This window comes from Orcinus orca, chromosome 11 (genome assembly GCF_937001465.1).
Source record: "Orcinus orca chromosome 11, mOrcOrc1.1, whole genome shotgun sequence".
NCBI classification, from domain to species: Eukaryota; Metazoa; Chordata; class Mammalia; order Artiodactyla; family Delphinidae; genus Orcinus; species Orcinus orca.
This window is the reverse complement of record NC_064569.1, coordinates 94164086-94185503: the sequence shown is the minus strand read 5'-3', so window position 1 is coordinate 94185503 and position 21418 is coordinate 94164086. Positions and strand designations below refer to the sequence as shown.

The following is a 21418-nucleotide window of genomic DNA, read 5'->3' as shown; positions in this document are numbered from 1 at the left end:
CGAGAGCCAGGCCCTGCTTCCTCCCCAGCCCAGCAAGTCCCCAAACCTTACCCCGGCATGAGAGGACACTTTCATGGGTGTCTCTAAGTCCCAGACACCCCAGGCCCCACAGCCTGGGCATGATGAACACATCATCACCCCACCCACTGGGAAGCCCCCCAACTCTACACCCACCCCACTGGGGAAAGAACAGCACAGACACATGGAGAAATTCTGAAATAAGCTTCTGGGTTTTATTCAAAACAGCACTGGTGGCGGCTGCCGCTTGGTTTCTTTATCCCGGGCCATCTGGGCCAGCAGGTACCAGCGCCATCAGCAACTAGGAGGGAAGTTTATTCACACCATAGAAACTGTACAGCGACTGGGAGTGCGATAGTCACAGCAGCAGGGCTGGGTCGAGGGCTTCCAGGAGGAGGTGGCCTCTGTCTCCTCCCTAAACCCCAGCACGGCCCGGGCTCTGCCGGGAACACTGATTATTGCGCAGAGACAAAAAGAGTATGTGTACCTGGGCTAAACAGCGGCTTCTAAGAACCCAAGCCCTTACACAGCGCAGCAAAGGGGGCCAGAGGTGGCCCTGGAAACAGAAAGCTCCAGTGGGAAGATTTGGGGGGAAGACAGGCAGACAGGCTGGTACTGTGCACACTTCGTCCACTTTTAGGGGGCTGCCTGGTGCAGGAGGAGGCCCGGCAGGGGACAGGAAAAGGGTTTGGCTGGGTAGACTATGCCCCATCTGGTCTTGGGTCCCTTTGTACAGGTGTTGAGGGGCCCACCAGCCACCACGCTGCAGAAGCCCGCAAACAGACAGCTTGGGGTGTCCAGCACCAGGGTCCTCACTCTCCGCAAGGCCAGGCCATGTGGGTTAGGGTAGGTTTGTGCTTTTGTGATGGACAGGCCACAGGATCAGGGAGGGCCGAGGGGCTATTCACCCAACCCTTTAGCCATTTGGGTTTTTCCTGGCCAATCACAGCTTCCCTGGTCCCCCATCGCCTGTAGCTCCCAGGAAAAAGGCCAAGTGCCTGGGGTCAGCATTTGGGACCCTCCAGGAGCCAGCCCCATCTCCCACAACTCCCTCAGGCAAAATTTCTATGCTTCGTGTTCAGCTATGCCCACCTCCAGACACACCCTGCTCTGTCCAGCCCTCACACCATCGCTCAGGCGATGCCTGGGTCACTCTTCCCACGTGTCTGCTGGTTCTGGGGTCACTCAGTTCAGGGTAAAAGGATGGCTCTGTGTCAGACTCGCCCGGGACGTGTTCCCTGCCCAGCCACTTATAACCCGGTGACACCAAGAAAGTCACCAAGAAAGTCACTTCCCTGGTCTGTGCATGGAGCAGCAGTGCACACGGCTCAGGGCCACCGTGCAGAGTAAACAGGATGACACCTGAGCCCAGAAGACGGAAGCCGCTGACCAGTGTCACATGCCATCCCCTTGGACGCCAACCCACCCTCCACACGGTCCTCTCAGGTCCCACTGGCCACCTTCCGGTCCCCAGCACACACGTCCCTCCAGGAACATGCTGCCGTGCGCAGCCACTGTGCGCGTGGCCTCTCCTCCGCCTCGATGGCTGGCGCCAGCATGGCGCTGGGAGGGAGGGCAAGGCAGAGCCAGGCAGGCTGCCCAAGCCCTCCTCTTCCCCAGAGGAGCGAGCGCCCCACCCCGTGATGAAGCCGTGGGCGTGGCAAAGGCAGCCAGCGCAAGGCTCTCTGGGGCAGGCAGGCGGCTTGGGACTTGGGCCCGGCCTCCCTCACCAGCCAACAGGCCACTGGGGGCGGGAGGGGACGCGACCCCAGGCCCAGCCAGCCTCCCACCCTGGAGGCTCCCGTCCTGGGAGGGAGCACAGCGTCTGGGCATCGCCTTGTGTGTCCTCATAGCGACCCCTCGACGAGGACTGCCCACCACGCCCTTCTGGGCGAGGAGGGGGGGCCCCAGAAGCTCAGGGGCAAAGCCAGGTCTCACCGCGCCCCCTGCAAAGGCCCGCGGCCAGGCTATGGCTTCTGAAGCCGCCTGCTCTGAAACTCAGGGTCACTGTTGCACGTTCCAGGCTCAGGTGCCCGAGGCCCCGGGGGATCCTGGGGTGGCCCCCTCACCTCCCTGGGCCTTGGTTTCCTCAGGTGTAAAGTGGGCCTGGCAACCCTTCCCCCCAGCAGCTCTGGGGGAAAGGCTTTGCTGGCCACACTGCCCTCTCCCTGTGCACGATGCCCAGGCCCCAGGGGGCCCTACGCTGCCCAGAAGACACCCAGAGCCCGTCAAGCAGACCCTCCCCACAGCTTGCAGCCCAGCCCGAAGCCAGACTCTTTAAGGTCAGGGTTTGGGAACGAGGTCAAGGGCTCCTCAGCGGGGCCCAGCTGAAGCCGCTGAGACGATCTCACACAGGCAAAGGGCCTGGTTATTCCTGAAGCACAGTGGGTCCCAACTTGCAGCCTTTCCCACCCCATGACCCCTGCGTGTCCGCAGACCATTCCACCACCACTTCCCAACCTTCTTCAGACTGACTTCAAGTCCGTTCACTGCTCAGAAACTAGCCTTGACCTCAGCAATATGTCTGTGAAATCATGGGGTCAGTGTACTGTTTTTTTTCTAATAAATACTAAAATAAATGCATAACTAGTCAAATAAAAAAATACCCGTCCGTGACCCATTTGGGAAGCACTGCAGCTTTGGGGAAGTGGGGGTGATGGGTATGAGACAGAGACCCAGAGACAAGCAGCAGGAGGGGGGGGGATGTGGTCTCCAGGTGTCAGGCTGGGCGTCACCCCTGCTTAGAATCCTGTCAGATCTGCTTCACCCTGAACTCCATGGAGGGTGGGGAGAGGGGCGGCAGAGCAGCTCAGGGGACAGGGGGTTGTGAGGGGAGGGGGCGGTACAACCTCCTGGAATGGCCGTGGCTCAGGGACCACCTGGGGGCTAAAAGGCAATAAGTAACCAGCCACTGACTGCCCGAGCCCAGGAGCCCCAGGGGCAGCCCGACCAGCACACACCAGGCGGGTTCCTTTGACCTTCAAGCATCTCATCTGCTTAATGCCTCCACCTTTCCTCTCCCTCCTGCAGCCTCGCTGCCCTCAGCCTCCTTGGGGCAAAGCCACCCGGGCCAAGGACCTCACCTGAGGCAGAGGCCCCTGCCCAGCCTTGGAGACGCCCTTCCCCCCACCCCTGCCCTAAAACAATACGACTACTCGCCCCTGGTTTTTCTGAAGAAAGACACCTAACTGGTTGACTAAGAGAGTTTGTGTGCTCTGGGGCATCTATAAAAGACTGTCACAACAACTAGACGCTCGGGAACAAGACAGACACCCCAACACGTGGACGGGCGGGATCTTAGCAGCGTTTCTTCTTTAAAGGAAAAAAATGCACCCTGAATCCCACCTCTTCTTCTGGGCCTGTCTCCCTGGCCACGGGACCCTCGGGGGCCTGAGAGCCCTCTCCAAGCTACTCTCGGCCCAGGGGAGACGCCAGAAATCACGGCTGCCGACGCCCCGGCAGGACCTTCTGCCCTGGAGTGGGTCTGGCCTGGGCCCCAAACGTCAGGCGAAAGCCCCGTCTGGGCCCGGACCCGCACTCCCCACCTTCAGCACTTTCTGGAAGTCATAAGCTCTCAGTAGAAAAAATAAATAAATATATATGTCTGTCTCTATGTATATGCATATGTATACACGTATATGCACGGGCAGGACCACGCTGAGCCCATCTGAGCCTCGGCAGCCCGGACCCTGCTCCTCCCCCAGCCCCGGCGGCTCGGCGCGGCGGCCAGGTCGCGGACGAAGTATTGCTGTCTGCCCCTGGCTCCTGAGGTAAAGAAGGTGAGACGGGGCGGGCGGGCGGCGGCCCTCATCTCCTGCCCTGGCTCGCGGCGTCCCCGGGCTGTGGCTCCCCCGGCGGCGGCTGCGGCTCGGGCGCCCAGGGGCCCCGGGCGGCGGCCGGATCGGCCTGGCACGGCGGGTCCTTGCGGCGATCGGCGGCCCAGGAGGGGCTGCGGGCCAGGCCTTGGGGCCGGGCGGCGGCGCGGGGATGGCCGGGGCCGGCGGCCAGGCTGCTGGTACTGCTGAACCTGCGCGCGGGCGGGAGGCCGGGCGGTGGGGGCGGCGGCCCGAAGAGGGAGGTGAGCGAAAGGCTGCTGAGCGTCTCCGAGTGCTCGCTGCCCGCGCCCCCGCCGGCCCGGCAGCCCGCGCCCTCCTCGTCCGACGGGTCCATGGAGTCGTGCTGGGTGCAGCCCGGGCTGGTGGAGCCCCCGCTGCTGTGGCTGCGCTGATGCGCCCGCAGCCCGCTCAGGCTGAACTGGCCCCGGCCCCGCAGGCTCGGGCGACGGCGGCCGGCTGGCGACGGGCCGGCGCGGAGCCCCGGGGCGGGCGCGGGCGGCCCCAGGGCGCGTCGCGGGCTGTCGCTCAGGGTCAGGCTGTCCTCCAGCGTGGTCTGCAGGCTGCCCGCCGAACTGCTGCGGCTGCCCTCCAGCGACGTGTTGCTCCCCGTGGCCTGCGGGGAGGTCACAGGGGATGGGGGGCCGCCCGGTGTCCCGCAGCCCGCCCCTCCCGGTGACACGCGGGCACGCCCAGCCCTCCTTCCAAGCCCTCAGGAACTCCCTCGGATCACACGCGGCATCCCAGGCTTCCCCTTCGCCCAACCACCACCTGTCTGAGCTCCTGGGTGGCCTTCCGACCCGGCCCCCTGCCCCACCCCACTCCCCGACCCTCGGGGGACAGTCGGCGTCATCCTTCTCGGACCCCATCAGACCCTGGCCCCCCCGCGGGTGGCGTAGGCTCCGGGCTCACAGGGGGTAAAAGCCCTTGGGCCCCACCCCACCCCTCTGGGACCTCACTTCCCACCACCCTCCCCCTTGCTCACCGGGATCCTCCCGGCCCCACCCCACTGCCCTACCCCCACCCGCACCTCTGCTCTGGCTGCCGCCTGGAAAGTTCTTCCCGGCTGATACCCACCCGCTTTACCCCTCACAGCCTTCCCAGCCCCTCCACGCCCCGGCTCCCCGCACAGCCCCCTTCCCTGTGCAGCGTTCTCCCTGGCCCGTATCACTATCAAACAGACTGTACTTTCCATGCATTTCTTTTGGTGTATCTTCTCTCCTCTCACATCCCTGCAACGCACTAAACACTAAACTGTAAAACCCAGGAGGCAGGGACTCTGTCATCGTGCCGCCCGCTGTAGCCTGCAAGCCTAGCACACAGCCAGGCGCGCAGCTGGGGTCAGCAGTCACCGAGTGAGCAAATGACTACCTGCCGGGGCCCTGGGCCCCGCCCTCCCTCCGCCGCAGGGTACCTCTCCCGGGGACCTGGTCCCTTCCCCCAGCACCCGCCCACAGAAGAGGGATGTCACGTCCGCAGACCCTTCTGCTCTGTGCTCTGGGCCCTGTGGGTGCCCAGGTGGTGGCCCTGACCAATCCAATACAGGTGGCCCTGCAGACCAAGACCTGCCATCGCCCAGACCTGCCCCCCCATCTCCATTCCTAGTAATCACACCCCAACCCCCTCAGAGCTCCACCACCCCCTGCAAAGCCTCCCAACGCCCCCTCCTCCCCATCCCCATGACCATCCTTCAGGGCCCCGCCCCCCCCCACCTCCGGGCCTGCCCCACCCTCTTCTGTCCCCAGATGCCCTGGGACCCGGCTCTGCCCATTTTATCAGCCTCTAGGGCCACCTCCTCCCTCAAGTCTCAGCACTACCCCCTCACTTTCCCAAGTGCCCCCAGCACTGCCGTGCCCTGTGCCTTCGGCTGGGCCCACCCCCTCCTCCTCCACCTTGGACTTAAGGCCCCCTCAGATGTCCCCTGACAGGAGAGCTCTCAGAGCTGGGAGTGCCATACCTGCTGGCGGAGGGTGCAGTTGACGCTTGGCAACCGCAGGGACGCCCAGGAGCCCTGCAGGGCAATCTTGGGGAGGGTCCCGGCACCAGCGGCCTTCTCCTGTCCTTTCTGGCTGGCGGCCACAGCAGGGTGGAAGAACTCGGCCGGCATGGGCAGGAGTGCGTTGGAGGCATCCGGGGAGAAGGGGCTCGGGGGCGCTGCTGGGGAGGGAGAAGAGGGAGCTGGGGAGCAGGCTCAGGCCCCTGAGGGGGGTTGGCAGGAAAGGGCCACCTAACAAACTGTATGTGAGACCGCGGGCTCCCTCTCTGAGCCTCGGTGTCCCCTTTGTGAAAGCAAGAGAGGAACACCGAGCCTGCCCGTGTGAGTCCTGGGAGGATGGGCACTTGGCAAAGGCACAGTTTCTGGAGCCAGGCAGACCCAGGCTCAAGGCCCCCTGGGTTCCTTCCTCTGTGAAATGGGGACCAGCTGCCCACCTCGAGGAGTGGAGAGAAGGCTATAAGAGCAAGAGGCAGCTGTGGAGCTCCCAGCCCCGTGCACAGCACTGCTCACTGTGACAGTCACCCCCCCAGGTCCTAACACCCAGGAGGTCTGGCCAGGCCTGGGGGCCCCCCTAGGACAGCAGGCAGGATGGCAGAGCAGACAGTGCTGGGGATGGAGAGGGGCAAGGAGAGGGCGAGGGGGAAATGAGAGCTGGGGCCGGTCTTCGGGGGCAACCTCTGTCCACGGTCCCCTCAGTGCCTTCCAGGATGAAGATGGAAGCCTGAGTGTCCCCAGGTAGGGGGATTCCTAATCTATGTCTTATTATGTAAGAAAAATGCTAATGAACGGTTAGGTAAAGAAGATGGGATTTCGTTGGATCAGAAAGGCTCTTGGGTCCTGTGCCCGAACTTTTGGTTCAGGAAGTCTGGGATCTTGGCCCCTCAGCCATCAGGTCCAGTCCAGAGGCCGTCAGCTTTAGGGAAGGTCCTCGGAAGTCACTCCACCCCCAGCTCCTGGAAAGCGCTCAGGGCCAGGCCTCCCAGAATAGCACTTGGGGTGAGCTCAGGATCTGGGGGCCCCTCTTCTGCTGAGCTCACCCCTCTGCCCCCTTCCCCAGCCAGTGCTGTGAAGCCAGATCCCATCACCCTCCAACGGGACTGGAAGTGAAGATAAGTCCGTGATGGACCAGTCAACTGAGTCCTCCGTCCTCCCGCCCAGAACCCAGCCACAAGCCCAAAGCGCAAACAGAGGATGCTGAGGGTGGGGCTTTGTACGAAAGGGCTGTTGAGGACAACAGGCTTTCTGTTGTTCAGCGTCACCTTGTGTGACGATCTGTGGGATAAACACCTCTCGAATTCAGCTCTAGAAAAACCCTTCAATAATTAGGCAGTTTTCATTCTGCTTGACGAGCTCTGTGTGCCAACGTGTTTCCTCTATCACCACAGCTCCTAGGACACTCAGCATGAATCTTCCACTAGCCTAGACTTCTGGTATAATTATGATCTCATTTCTATCAGGCCTGAGATTCCTATATTTTATTATCAGTTATCCATTTGGTTCTTTCTGGACTCAATATAATAGTCTAGGCAAAAACACCAAGGAAAAAACTCAGCCCGCCCCCTCTGAAGCCAACACCCGAGATCAGGGCTGTGGGGAGCTGACGGGGCTCCCACCCCTCACCTTGGTTGCTCTCGTGTTTCAGCCAGGACCGGACGGGGTTGAATGGGATCGACTCCATCTCACACAGGAAGTTCTCCGGATCCGACGAGACAGCCGTGTTGGATAAGGGGAAGAAGCATTCACCCAGGTCCCCTACCCGCATCGGCTCAGGCGGGTCCGGCTCACCCTACAGGAAAAGGGAGGTGAAAGGGGCAGGATGGTGGAGGGGGGACAGCCTGCCACAGCTGCTTTCATGCCCTTGCTCTTCAGCCCTTTGCTTGGTCGCTCTCACTGCCTGGGATGGCCTTCTCGCCTCGGCTACCTGGCCAGCAATCATCATCTTCCAAAGCCTGGGTGAAAGGGCCCCGCCTCCAGGAAGCCCTCTCTGATGTCCCAGGCAGGTAGCAGTTTCCCACTCACTCCCCTCATGACTCTGAGATCCTTGAGGGTCTTCCTTGTCTCTGTAGCCAAGTGCCTAGTTCAGACCCTGGTCAGTAAAAGAGCCAAGTCTAGGCGGGTGAAGGCACCAGACGCCTGGCCAAGCGGCTGCAGGGCCTCCCTGTGAGCATGACCCTGGGCAGGTCCCTTCCTGTGGCTGAGTCTCCGTTCTTACAGCCATAAACGAGAGAGTAACCCGTCCTTCTGGGGCCTGGCACCCAGAAGCTGCCAGCCTTCCTTCCTGGCACTCCCTGGGCCCTAACCCTTCTCAACCCTGCAGCCCAAGGCGACCTCTGCACAGTAAGCTCCTCAAAAGCTGCCTCAATGTCCCCTCCAAGGCAGATGAGCCCCTACGAACTGTCCTTTGAGTCCTAATAAAACAGCACCCATCTAAGCCCAACGAGGCCCTAGAAACTGTGCACCCCAACATCCTGTGTGGAAAACAGTGCAGGGGTGCAGGAGATACAGGAAGGAGCTGTAGGAGCTGTCAGCTGTCAGGGAGGGGGCAGGGGGCAGGGAGGGGCTGGGAAGATCCACTCCCCCCATCCCAGCCTTCCTGGAGCTGATGGAGGACAGCCCTGGGGGGCAGTGGTGCCAAACCCAGGCTGCCCAGGAGTCAGGGGTCAGGGGGACCGAGGCTCTCTTAGGGCAGGGCCACTGCACCCCAACCTCAGGCCAGGGGCTCCCGCTCTCATCCCTGAGCTGGGGCAAGAACGACTTGGCCTTGAGGTCACAAGCCAGGTGGCACACCTCCCCTGCCTGAGTCCGCAGGATCAACATAGTGGCCCTTCCAGCCCTCCTGACCTCCTCAGACTGACCGTCTCTAGGGCAGAGGTTGGGGACCAGCCCCAGGGCTGGCTTCCCTGCTCTGCCTTGCCCGGCTGTGTGACAGGACAAGCTAACTCACTTCTCAGAGCTCTCATGTCCTCACATGTGAAATGGAGCCACATTATCCCTGCCACACAGAGCTGGGGAATGGACACACTGAGTGCAAGTAAAGTCTGGCGCACAGTAGGTGCTTGCGCCTGTTTCAACTCTTCAGCCTTAAGGCCCCCTTGTAAGTTTGGCCCGCCAGGGACAACTCCCATTAAATGGATCAAAAACATCCAAGCTACAGCGAGTGGCCAAGGCCACTTGGATGCTGTGATTGGAGCCCTGGCTGGCCTCGTTGCTGTGTGGCTTCAGGTAAATCACTCTGCCTCTCTGTTCCCAGCCCTCATCTGATCAACAGGAGATGAGGGCCCAGCACACAGTGGGTGCCACTTAAGTGGTGAGCCAGGAAGGAACAGTGTTCCGGCACAGCAGGCAGAGGCCAGGCTCAAGGACAGACCTGCCTGCCCAGGAGCCCACTGGGCGCTCACCTTGCTGTCTCTGGGGCCAGGTGGGCAGGCTGCGGGGTCCTCCAGACTCAGGTCATCGCCAAGCAGGATGGACGAGGACCTGTCTGAGTTCAGGGAGAAGGCCTCTGTCTCGGCCAGCTGCACCTGCAGGGAGAGGCGGCAGCGTCGGGTCCCCCCTGGGGCTGGGATGGGGCAGTCCGGTCCTCCAGAAAGATGCAGGGCAGTGGTCAGAGAGGACCAGAGATCTGAGCACAGACAGCATGTCCACCTTGTGCAGGAACCCAGCCTGGGCAGGGGGTGGGAGATGACATGAGGGTGTCACAGCCTGCAGAGTGCCACGCCTGGGCTGGGCTGGAGGGCAGGTGAGCTGCCGTGAGCTGTGAACCAAAGCTGGTCTGCTTGCCCCCAGGCCAAGTGCCACTCGAGGCTGGCTGGGTCTAACTCACCCGTGGCCCTGTGCAGGCTACCCGCACGCGCAGAGGTGTTTGCAAGCCCGGAGGACCCTGGGGAATTTGAAGCCACTTCAGGTTAGGGGGGTTCCCAGGGGCTGGAACACCCCTGGGGACGAGCTCAGGGCCCCACTGGGGAGAGGGGAGAGGGCCCGCCTGAGCCTGCACAAGACAGGCCCAAGGCCACTGGACGCCCTGGGATGCCCATCCGGGAAACTCCACCTGAAGTTTGTCACAGAAAAGGCAAACTGCACCAGAGGTGACACACGGGCTTCCTGCTGGCCCTAGCAGCCCACCACCAAGGTGGGCCCTTTCTGAGCACCCACTGTGTACAGACACAGAGAGGGGCCTCGCAGCTCCTGAGGCCACGCCACAGGCCTGCACTGAGCGGACGGACAGGCCAGCCCGGGCTCGGGGAGGCAGGTCTGCCACAGCCCCCGGGCAGCATCGGCCAAGTCGGCCCAGCCAGGCCTCCACCCAGAGCCGCTCTCCCCTCCGGCTGGCCCCCCACCCCGAGGCCCCAGCTCCCTCCGGGGCTGCCACTACCTCCTGCTTGTCATGGTGACACTTCTCGCAGCTGGCCGGGGAGGAGTAGTGGTGGAAGATGGAGCCGGACAGGTTGTCGATGATGGTCAGCTCCCCCTCCAAGGAGTCCTTGATGATTAAAGAGACGCTGTCCAGCCACAGGTTCTCCTAGGCGGACGGGGACGGGGTGGGGACAGGCGGGATTATCGGCCGGGTCGGGACGGCGGGGCGGGTGGGCACAGCTGCCCTCCTGGTTCTCTGCCCGTGGCCTGGGCCCGACCCCTCATCACAGGGTCGCCCCTTCAGTGGAGCCGAGCAAGTGGGGCCCGAAACGACAGAGCTTTCTGCCCGAGGCCCCCGCCCAGCTGCCCTCCCAGCCCTCTGCGACCCCGCTGCCCTCTCCGGGCCCCGCCCACCTGGGCTGGCGAATAGCAGTTTCGGATCAGGTGGCCCTCGGCGTCGCCCGCGCTACCCGCCCCTCCTGGCCCGCGGCCAGGCACGTGTGCCCCCGGGGAGCCGGCAGGTGGCCGCGGGCTGGGGCCCAGGCCGTGGGCAATCTCCAGCTCCAGCTCAGCGTCCATCTCAGCGTCCTCCTGGGCCTCCTTGTTGCTGTCGTCCAGGTGCTTCATGAGCACGGCCACCACCACGTTGATGAGCACGAACTGGGCCGTGAGCACGAAGCTGACGAAGTACAGCGGCGACACGAACTGCAGGCTGCTCAGGCAGCTGCGCTCGTCATGGGTGCAGTCCCGCAGGGTGTCCTGCACCCGGCGGGGCGGGGAGGCAGTGGTGAGGCCCGGGGGCCTCCAGGCGCAGGCCTCATCTCTGTCCTCACAAGCCCCTCCCCACCCAGTCCAGGCCAGACCGCGGGCCAGGGCCGAGGAGCCTGCGCTGGGTGATGGGCAGTGAGGCCAACGCCGAGTGCCTGGCACCCGGAGGAGTGGTGCCCGGAGCCCCTGGCCCTGGCCGTGGGCCCCCAGGACCCTCTGGCCCTGGGCAGAGTCCTGTCCCCTAGAATCTGAGCACTGACCCCAGAGCAGCACTTAGGGGCAGACAGAGACCCTGGCCTTATCTCCACCTCACTGTGCTTCAGGGTCCTGGGCAGGTCCCTCTGCTTCTCTGTGCCCTGCACCCCCCTCCCGCTGGGCAGGCAGAGGGCCCGGGAGCCCTGGCTGTCAGGACCCGGAACCCAGCCGAACTCTCCCTCCCCAGCCCACCCACGTGTACCTTCATGATCCCGTTCCAGTTGTCGCCAGTGGAGACCTGGAAGAGCGTGAGGAAGGCCATGCCGAAGTTCTCGAAGGTGGCGTGCCGGCTCATGCCCTCACACGGGTTCTCGTCATTGCAGACTGGAAGGAGAGTGGGGTCAGCCCGGGCCGCCCTGCACTGCTGCCTCTCGGCCTCATCTCAGAATCCCACGACAACCTCAGAGGTGCGTGCGGACTGTGCCCAGCCCACAGATGGAGAAACTGAGGCTCAAGGAGGTGCCACACAAGCTGGGACTCAAATTCCGGTGAGCCTGGCTCCTCCCTCCACCCAGGTATCAATTCCTGAGAGAGACGATGGGGTGGGTAAGGGCCAATGCCCAAGGGAGCCCCACTTTCTGGAGCCAGCCCTGTGCAGGGCTGGGCTGGATGTGGGCTGTGTTGCCCTTGGTCTGTGCCCTGGCCACTCTGCCTGCTGGGGCGGCACTGGCTCTGGATGGGCACCGGCAGGTGAAGCCGGAAGAGGCATCCCTGAGAGGCCAGACAGTTGGGGGGCCCCAAGTCGGCGGTCCGCTGCACAGGCCTGGGTGTGCCTGTGGACCCAGGCTAGCGTCTCTCAAAAGCTGCTATTCACACTGAGAGGGGCACGTGGATGGCTGAGGGTCGCCCATCCATCCCCCCCCAGGCCTGCTCTGGGGGCATCTCCCCAATACAAAGACCTTGACGGGACAGTCTGGTGGGGGACTGTGTCTCAGGCCTCCCCACCCCTGCCGAGGCCCTCCACCAGACCTGTTCCACGAAGCCCCCAAGCCCAGGCCTGCTTCAGGCGTCACGCACCCAGCTTCCCGAAGAGCTCCACTCCCAGGGCAGCGTAGATGAAGAAGAGCAGCATGAAGAGGAGGCCCAGGTTGCCCACCTGTGGGGACAGCAGGTGGGACTGGGCAGGGCCTGGGGAGGTGGCGGGCGGCAGGCTCCAGGCAAAGGACCAGCCTGAGGGTCGGGGCAGCTGTAACATTTCACCAGGCTCTGTGTCCGTGTCTGCCACCCCTGCACGACCTCCTGGAGGGCAGGCCAGGTCCGGCACAGAGCACAGGACAATAATAAAACACGTGTGGAGCCTTTGCTGTGAGAGGCCCAGTTTCAAGCACTCGACGTTCATTACTGCACACAGGGATCTATGAACTCTCTTTTACCCCCATTCTTCAGGTGAAGAAACAGATGTACTGAGAGGTGAAGTACTTGCCCAGGCCACATCGCTAATAAGTGGTAGGACTGGGATCAAGCCCAGCAGGCTGGCCCCAGGGTCCATGCACACAGTCGCTACACCTGTGTGTGGTTAGTACCATCCCACAGATGAATGGAGAGAGAGAGGAAAGGAAGGTGCAGCAATAATGCCACCTCCTCCACGAAGCCTGCCTGGATTCCTTCAGGCAGACCAGGATGCAGTCTGACAGCATGAGAGTAACTGGTGTGTCCCTGTCACTGTCTCTGCCAGTCTGGGAAGTCCTTGAGAGCAGAGACATGGCTGGATTAATTCGGATCTGCTTCCTCAGGCCAGCATGGGCCCCGGCCACAGAGCGGAGTGAACATAGGAATCATGCAAGACTGGGGGCCCCAGAAGCCTCCTGCAAACGCAGCCACCCCCATCCCACAGCTCCTGTGGGAGAAAAACATCGCAGATTCCAAACCTATTTCAAATCTATCCATAGTCCAGAGACCGCCTTTAATTCGTGTTATGGATGAGATAAGGGTCAAAAACGTTCCTGCCCTAGAAATGAAGTATCTCTAAGAACCCTCAGAAGACCCGCGTGAATAGAACCCGAGGATGTCTGCGTTAATTGCTGAAAAATAAACCACGTTAATCACAGACTCTTAATGCTTCTCTGCTGCAGACAAGGGTTTCCTTCCAATCTGTGCTACAATCACACCAACAGTGTCTAATTAAATGATTCTCATTCATTAATGAAACAAGCACTCATTGAGTACCTCTGACGCCAGATGTGAGGCCCCGACTGCCGGAAGGAATCCGGCAGGGCCTGAGCCTCAGCGCAGCTTCCCACCCTGTGCGGGCCCAGGTCAGCATTTCTTCAACCTCACCTTTCCTACCAGCTCCCCCTCTTCCCTGCCCTCAGCATCTCCGAGTCTGCACGGCTACAGCAGCCTCCTCAACGGCCTCCCTCCCTCCAGCCTCTCCCTCAATCCATTCTCCTCACAGTCACCAGAGCAACCTTCTTAAAGGCAGCTCTGCTTGAGGCCTCCCTTATCCAGACCCTCCCGTGGCTCTCATTGCCCACAGGACAAAGCCCAGGCTTGCTGTCTTGACATCTAAGCCCTGTGTGATCCAGCCCTGCGGACCCCCTCCCAGCCTGATTCTCCACCCCGACTCCAACCACACAGAAAACAGACCCCATTTGCATATTCTGTTTCCTCTGCAGGGAAGACCCTCTCTCTGTCTTTGCCTGTTAAATGCCTCCTCCCCACCCCCAATACCCAGATCATGGGTCACCTCCTCTGAGAAGCCTTCCCTGATGCCTCCTCCCTCTGAGTGCCTGAGGCAAAGCCTGGAAGGATGGGGCTGAAGTTTCATTTTCATATCACTTTACACAGAACCGAGGAAATGTCCAGGGTCAGCTAGCAGATGCTGAGGGGTAAGCCCCTCACCCCAATACCGCATGGTTCTTGGCACACGCATCTCTTAAAGTATAATTACTGTCACGTGTCTCCTACTCGAGGCTGGGACCTCCTAGGCATCTCCACGTGCCCTATGCCAACTCAGTGCTGGCCTGGGAGCCACCCTAGCATGGCCAGGGGTCAGAACAAGGGGAAAGGGGTAGGGGAAGGGGCAAGGAGGCCAGGCAGGCTGGGGGCACACTCGCCACCCCCGTTTCCATCCGCTTACCTGGCACTTCCTGTGATCCAGGCACCGTTCAGGGCTTTTTAAGCTTTAACCATTTTAAACCTCACAACACGCCTTTGAGGTCAGCGCTGATACCATCCCCCATTTCACAGGCAAGAAAACCAAGGCACGAGAGATTGAGTCACACACCCAGGCTCTCACCGGGATGAGGCTTTGACCACAGGTCAAAAGGGCTTGAGTCTGGGCTCCAACCCACTTCCTGTCTACACCCTAACCCCCCAGCCCAGCACTCACCCCCCATCTCCCATGAGACAAATTCCTCTGAAGGGATTTCATGTTAGGAAAGACCACAGCTCTCTGAACGAAGGCCCTTGCTTTCCACCCAGACCTGCTGTAAGCCGTGTCACTTTCCCTTTGCAGCTAGGCTGCTGGGAAGCTCACACCAAACTCAAGAACGGAACTCATTAACATCCCTAGCCCAGGTTCCTGAGAGGGTTAGCTTTGCTTTCACCTGCCCTGGGCTGTTAATCTTTTATCCTCATTTTTAGCATGCTGTATCCGTGCCTTTTACTTTAAGACACTTAAAGTTCCTTAAGACTAGGTGAGTCATAATGAATAAATGAATGCATATGAGGTTCACCTCAGAGTGAGGTGAGACCACACTGAGGGGAGGGGGAGCTGGGACTGCAGAATTCCGAGGAGGACGAAAGATGCACCCTCTGTGGCCCTGACCCATCTCCCCTCCGGTCACCAATGTGGGGGGCTTTCCTAACTTCCCAGGGTTCTCACCCAGGTCAGGGTTTCATGCTGTCCCCTCCTAGAATGTCATATCTGTCACCTCTCCATCCACATCACCACCTCTCCTACCAAGCCACCTTACAAAGTCAAGCTCAAAGTGCCCTGACGCCTTCCCTGATTCCCCAGTGTGAGGGCCTCTCCCCACACCGCCCTGAGGCCTCTGTCTTCCCCTCCAGGCTGATGACTCCTCAGGGCAGAACATGGGCGCTCAGCGGCAGCCCAGGGTCCGGTACACAGCAGGCGTGGGCAAGCGCTTGGCGAGTCAGGGAAAAAGAAGCAGAGGGGACCCCGCCCATCTCACAGCCCCTGGCTCACATTTGCTTCTCTGGAGGTGGGACTCTGCCCTGGCTCCGGGCAGCTCTGGAGAGAAGGGAAGTCAGGGCCCATGCGCCCCAGGGCCCCAGAGAGGGGCCACAGGAGCAGCTCTTACCTGGGGCAGAGCTTGCACCACGGTGTCCAGCAGGGCCCGCATCCCCGTGGCCATCTTCAGCAGCTTCAGCACTGTGGGCGACACCCAGCCCGGCCCACTCAGCCCGGGCCAGTGGGGACAGGCGTGTGCACGTATGTGCTCGTGTGTGAATGCAGGAGAGTGAGAAAGTGGAGGAACGTGAAATCAAGGACGACAGCTCTGCGATGCCGTACTACAAGCACGTGGGTTCAGCTGAACAGGGCAGTGAGGCCACAATGACCGACGCGTGAGTGGCCCTGGGGTCTCTCCCTTTCCCTCTGGCTGGAGAGGGCCCCAGTATTACTGCTGAGTTTCTCCACCTGCCCCCTCACCACTTCAGAATCTGGGGGCAACATGCAGGGCAGGTGGAAGGGTGAGCATTGAGGCAGGAGGCTTTTGAAAGAAGTGTGAGGACAGCCTTGGGGAGAAAGGGAGGCTTCTGGGAGAAGGAAGAGGATTTCAAGGACAGCGCGTCCCAGGCAGTGCTGGAGAAATGCTGGTGAGGACCCAGTGTCTTCCCAGCTGCACTGGGTTCCTTTCAACCGAACCTGAGACTGGACCACAAGGACCAGGGTGTTATATGGAGGGGGTGTGCAGGGTGCAGTACAGAGCTGTCAGGACAAGGGTGCGTGTGTGCCCACGGGACGGTTGGTTGAGTGTGTGTCAAGTATGGGCTCCTCCTGGCTCCTGTTCCCCTGCTCAGCAGGAGGCCCGTGCTGCCCCGCAGCCCTCCCCCACGGGTCCCTCACCCCGGGCGATGCGCAGGACCCTCATGATGCGGATGATGGTGGGGTTGATGGGCAGCGCCGCGTTGATCTCGATCTCCTCCAGCGTGATGCCCATCACCGACAGCAGCACGATGGCCAGGTCCAGCTGGTTCCACCTTCGCGGCCGGGCAGAGGAGGTCAGGAGTGAGAAGCAGGGTGAGGGGCACTCGAGGTTAGATACGCCCCAGCTGGGAGGAACTTCCCAGCTCTCCACCCTCCTGCCGTGGCCCAAGGGGATCCCTAACAGCCCCTCCAGATCCCAATGGTTCCAGCTCCTTCTCTGCCCCCCACAGCCTCTGATCCCTCAAGCAAGAGGCTGACCAGGCTAAATGAACATCTCTGGCCTCTGTGGGGAAAGAGGAATGGGCTCTGACTTCTAGGTCTGAATCTTGAGCCAGATGCTCCCCCTGTGTGGCCTTGGGCTAGTCCATCAACCTCTCTGAGCCCAATGTGTTCCCTCTGAAAAGGACTAGCATGAGATATGGCCTGCTCTGCCTGTGGGGTATGGAAGACCCACAAGAGATGAGCTGAGGAGGGCTTGGCAGAATGCCCTGCACCCATCAGGGCTGTAGGCAGCACACACCTGGGGTCCCTGGCCATCAGTGGCCAGACACTTATTGGTTCCCCTCCTCCAGCTGCTCCAGGCTTCCCCAGAGGTCAGGACTGCTTCCCCATCCTGCAGCCCACTCTCTGCTGCCCCAGCCCAGCTGCTCACCGGTCCTTGAAGAAGCGCCTCAGACCAAATGCCACCAGCTTCAGCACAGCCTCCAGCACAAAGACAGTGGTGAACATGTAGTTGCAGTACTTGAGGGCTGTCTCCAGAGACTGCAGGGGCAGCAAAGAGAAGCATGATCCAGGCCCCATGACCTGTCCCCCACCTTAATCCAGCTAGAAAATCTCTGCCTTTTAAGGGGAAAATTTACTCCATTCACATTTAATGCAATGATTTACGTATCTACGTTCATGCTTTCCACCTTACTTAATGTGTACGATTTACATTACATTGCTGTTTTCTTTTCCTTATTTCTGCTGGCTTGGTCCAATTGCCACTCTATGGAGGCAGTATGGGGTAATGGTTAAGGGTTGTGGTTAAGAACCAGACTGCCTAGAGCTGAATCCAGACTCAGCACTTACTCCTTATTCACTGTGTAAACTTGGCAAGTCACTTGACCTCTCTGGGACTTAGTTTTCTGATCTATGAATTGGGGATGATAATAGCACCCCCCTCAGAAAGTTGCTATAAAAATTAAATGAGGTAATAGCCCAACACCGGACAGAATAAATACTTGGTAAATGTGAACTATTATTATTCTATTTTTTCATGTTAATTTAGAAGTTCTACAATTACTGTTCCATTCCACCAGTGGTTGCCTTCCTTTTCCCTGCACTTATAATATTCCTCTCCTACCATTTAAAATAAGATACTAATTCTTCATCTGAAGGCTCTGCTCTCCCCTCCTTCCCCCACTCCAGTAAGTCTTTAAGAAGATTTGCCCCTACGTACCCCTCACGTGTCGCTCACGCACACTGCCTGCAACTAGCTGGGAACTGGTCACCTCTCCTACCGCAGTGTTTGCCCCCAGCGGTCCTGCCCCTCCCCCAGCCTCCACATGCCCCGTAGTGGTGGAGCCAGCTGGCAGGCCCTGAATGCAAATCAAAGCTCCAGTCCTGCCTCCACTGCTCACTGGCTGAGTAACTTGAGCACATTTTATCTCTCTGAGCCTCGGTTTCCTCATCTACAAAAGCCTCCCCCAGACACACCTTAGGATTGCTGTGAGGATCAGAGAGTTAATATCTGCAGTGTGCCCTGCAGAGTCACACTGAACATACCACAGCTACCGTCACCCATGTTCAAGGCTGGGTCCAAATGCCATCCCTCCTGCCCTCCCCCCCGCCCCACCCCGCTCACCAGGACCGAGTGAGCTCTCCCTCTCACTCCTCTGTCCTGCCAGGCCCTGCGCCTCCTGAGCACAGGACCCCCAGGGGGGACGGTTCAGCCCCTGGGGTGGGGTCTTGCTGAGGACCCAGCCCCACCACGTGGCCTCGGGCCAGAGGCCGGGCCAGGCTCACCGTGGGCTGGTTGTAGTGCTCCAGGGACATGGTGACCACGTTGAGGCAGATGATGCAGGTGATGAAGATGTCCAGGTAGTGGCTGGTGCACATGGAGTGGATGAGCAGCCGTGTGGGACAGTAGGTGGCATAGTAGGGCAGCCGCTGGGCCTCTGCAGGGGGTGTGGGGCGGCAGGGGGAGAGCGGCACAGACCACAGAGGGTTGGGGCCACGGTGGAGGCAGAGCACACGGAGCGCGAGGTGGAGGGGCAGGAGGAAGCCAGGGGGAGAGGTGCCAGTCTGCCCCAGGCCCTGGGAATCAGAGTTAGGTCTCTTCCCCCAAGCCAGGGCGCCTTGAGGGAAAGGGGTAGGACGTGAGGGAAGGTGGCAGAGAGGGCGCTGATTCTCCCCATCGTGCCCACGTGGGGGGTCCGGTCTGCTGGGGGCGGGGCATCAAGGCTCTGCCCTTGCCCTCTTCCTGGACTGAGCTGCCAGGGTCTCGTGCAGGTGGGCAGTGGGGTCACCATCAGACTCCGGGCGGACACCGAGAGGAGTCAGGTCACCTGGACAGGTGGATGCTGGGGGAAGGGCAAGGCCAGGGGCCTGGAGGCCATATTCTCTGTTCCCTTCTGGCTGCAAAGGCCCAGTGGCTGGGGTCACGCCCCGGCCTTGGCCCCTGAGCCCCGCCCCCCGCGTCACCCACTCACTCCGGCGTTTCTTCTCCAGGCGCCGCAGCCGCTTCTCCTCGCGCCGCCGGGCCTCCTCGGCCTCCTGGTGCTGCCGGCACTTGTGGAAGTTCTCCACCACGACGCCCACGAACATGTTGAGCACGAAGAAGCTGACGATGAGCAGGAAGGAGATGAAGTAGAGCAGCATCCAGGGGTTGTGGTTGGGCACCGGCTGCGGGGACCAGATGGGGCTGAGGGAGGCTGCTCGGGCACCGGGGGGCCCACCGTGCGGGGCGCGCCCCACCTCGCCGAGCCTCCGTGCGGTGGGGGCACCGGCAGCAGCCTCCTGGGCAGCTGGGAGATTTGAAGGAGGCAGAGGTAGGAAGTGCCCACCCTGCTTGGCACAAGTATGGTGCTCAGCAAAGAGAGCCCTCCCCTTCCCCGCCATCTGTCTTCTTCCTCTCACCCACCATCCATCCGTCCCCCATCCACTTATTCATCCTTCCACTCATCATCCGTCCATTTACCCACCCACCCACCTCTCCATCCATACACTCATTCCTCCATCTACCCATCCATCCACTCACCATCCGTCCATTTATCCAACCATTCACCCATTTATTCATCCATCTAGAAACAAGGCAGGAAGCAAAGCAGCCAGCAGAGGAGAGAGCGCAACCCTGATGGAGTCTGTGTGTGTGCGTGTGTGTGTGTGTGCGTGTGTGTGTGTTGGTAGGGGTGGCAGGCAGGAGGGTACAGACTAAAAAGTGGAGGAGGATGTCTCCACGTGCTCTATTCCCCCCACATCCCCAAGTCCCACCTCTACCTCCAGCTCTAGAGTCTACGGGGTGAGGCCCGAGAGGCCAAGAGCCCGAGCCTGCTTATAGGCCTAGGCGCTGCCCCCAGCCCCGATTCCTTCACTGAATGGGCCCTGTCGTGACCAAGAGCATCTCCCTGCTCCTTCTCCCGTGACCCCCACAGCTATGACACTGCCAACCCTGGTCAGCCGCGTGTCTTACCTAAAGTCCCAGCCTAGCCCCAGAGGGGATCCCCACTCTCAGGGGGATCTTGGGAGCGAGGGCTCAGGCCTCCTCTCGGGCCCAGCCTCCTCCCTGACCCCTTCCACCCTCCCACTCCTAAATCCATCCTCACCCGGCAGCCCCGGGGAGCTCCCGCAAGCTCACCTCGCTCTAACCCCTTCACTGACACCCACTGCGCTCAGCTACGCTCCACCCCCGGAGGCGTGCGCAGGTCTTCCTGACCTTCCCACCCTGCTTCCCCGCGCCAGCCGCCTCCTCCCACACCCTCAGTTCTCCACACACGGGCTCTGCAGCCCTCCTGGCGGGGCCAGCTCGCAGTGCTCGTCCTGCACAGAGCGAGGCAGACAGAGCAGTGACTTACACCAGCCAGGGAGCGGCCCTCGTGGGGCAGGGTGCAGGCCAGGACGAGGAGGGACGGGCTGTGGCTGACAGTGGGAAACCCCAGCTTCAGACCCCGGGGCCCCAAAGACACCGTGTCCCTCCCCGACTGCCCGGGCCGGACCTGGCCCAGCCACGCCCACCTGCTGGTCCACAGCAACAGCGTCCAGTCCATTGTACATGATGTTCACCCAGCCGTCCTTGGAGGCCAGCACAAAGAGGGACATCAGGGCCTGGAACCCGGGAGGAAAGGGTACAGGGGCAATGGGCGCGGGCAGCTCGGGCTGCGTCTGCCCCCTCCATAGCTCTGGGAGGCAGAGGGACAAGACCTTCCCCAAGTCCAGGGCAGAGCTGTGTCCTCAACCAACAAACCTTTTCTGAGGGTGCCCTGTGGGCCTGCCATAAGCCCTGCAGGCACTGCTGCAAGAGAGTGAGACTGGGCCGGGAGTCCTGGGTTCCAGTCTCAGCTCTGAAATTAACTGCACAAGAAAATTCACGAGGCCTTTTCCTCTCACCCACGGAATGGCGCTAACACTTCAGTGACTGCCTGCCATGCTGGCTGGGAGGGTCAGCGGAGACTTTAAACTGGAAGGTTCCTGACAAACATGTGGGACCCTGCCACCATCACGCCAAGCTTGCCTCTGGCACCTGAAAACAGGAGCTCGTGAGAGAAATCAGGACCAGCCCAAGCTCGGCCACTCACTGGCTGTGTGACTTAATGTCTCTGGGCCCCGGCTTCTTCGCCTGTAAATGGCAATAATTGCTCCAACTAACAGATTTTAGAAACAGAGGTGATGCCCAGGAGACAGCCAGCCAAGGCTCCTACACAGACGGCAGGCCGAAGCATCCTCAGGATAGGTCTCCTGCCCTGAACTGGCCCCTCCTTCCGGCCCACCCAGGGCACAGACCCATCCTCTTCCCTTCCAGGCGGGAATGGTGCTGAGGGCTGCCCGGAAAGGGCTCAGGCCCAGGAGGAGGGCAGGGCAGGGAACAAAGAGGGAGCCCTCCCT

General features: G+C 61.0%; 1 protein-coding gene across 3 annotated transcripts in view; it reads right to left on the bottom strand.

The window, feature by feature from the left end:
• Positions 1–213: 213 nt before the first annotated feature.
• Positions 214–21418, bottom strand: part of CACNA1I (calcium voltage-gated channel subunit alpha1 I) — a 117195-nt gene continuing 95990 nt past the window's right edge. The window contains exons 24-37 of one of the 3 annotated variants that reach the window (XM_004279506.3): positions 20552–20641; positions 19030–19222; positions 18344–18495; positions 16989–17098; positions 16256–16389; positions 15489–15559; positions 12241–12319; positions 11426–11547; positions 10615–10959; positions 10220–10366; positions 9246–9368; positions 7468–7633; positions 5809–6005; positions 214–4467 (exon numbers count right to left, since the gene is read on the bottom strand). In XM_004279506.3, the coding sequence (XP_004279554.1) occupies positions 3826–4467; positions 5809–6005; positions 7468–7633; positions 9246–9368; positions 10220–10366; positions 10615–10959; positions 11426–11547; positions 12241–12319; positions 15489–15559; positions 16256–16389; positions 16989–17098; positions 18344–18495; positions 19030–19222; positions 20552–20641 (2571 nt within the window). In that variant the 3' untranslated portion in view covers positions 214–3825. Of the gene's footprint in view, positions 4468–5808; positions 6009–7467; positions 7634–9245; positions 9369–10219; positions 10367–10614; positions 10960–11425; positions 11548–12240; positions 12320–15488; positions 15560–16255; positions 16390–16988; positions 17099–18343; positions 18496–19029; positions 19223–20551; positions 20642–21418 lie in introns of all 3 variants that reach the window. The other 2 variants (XM_049693894.1, XM_049693895.1) reach the window with 2 other exon arrangements.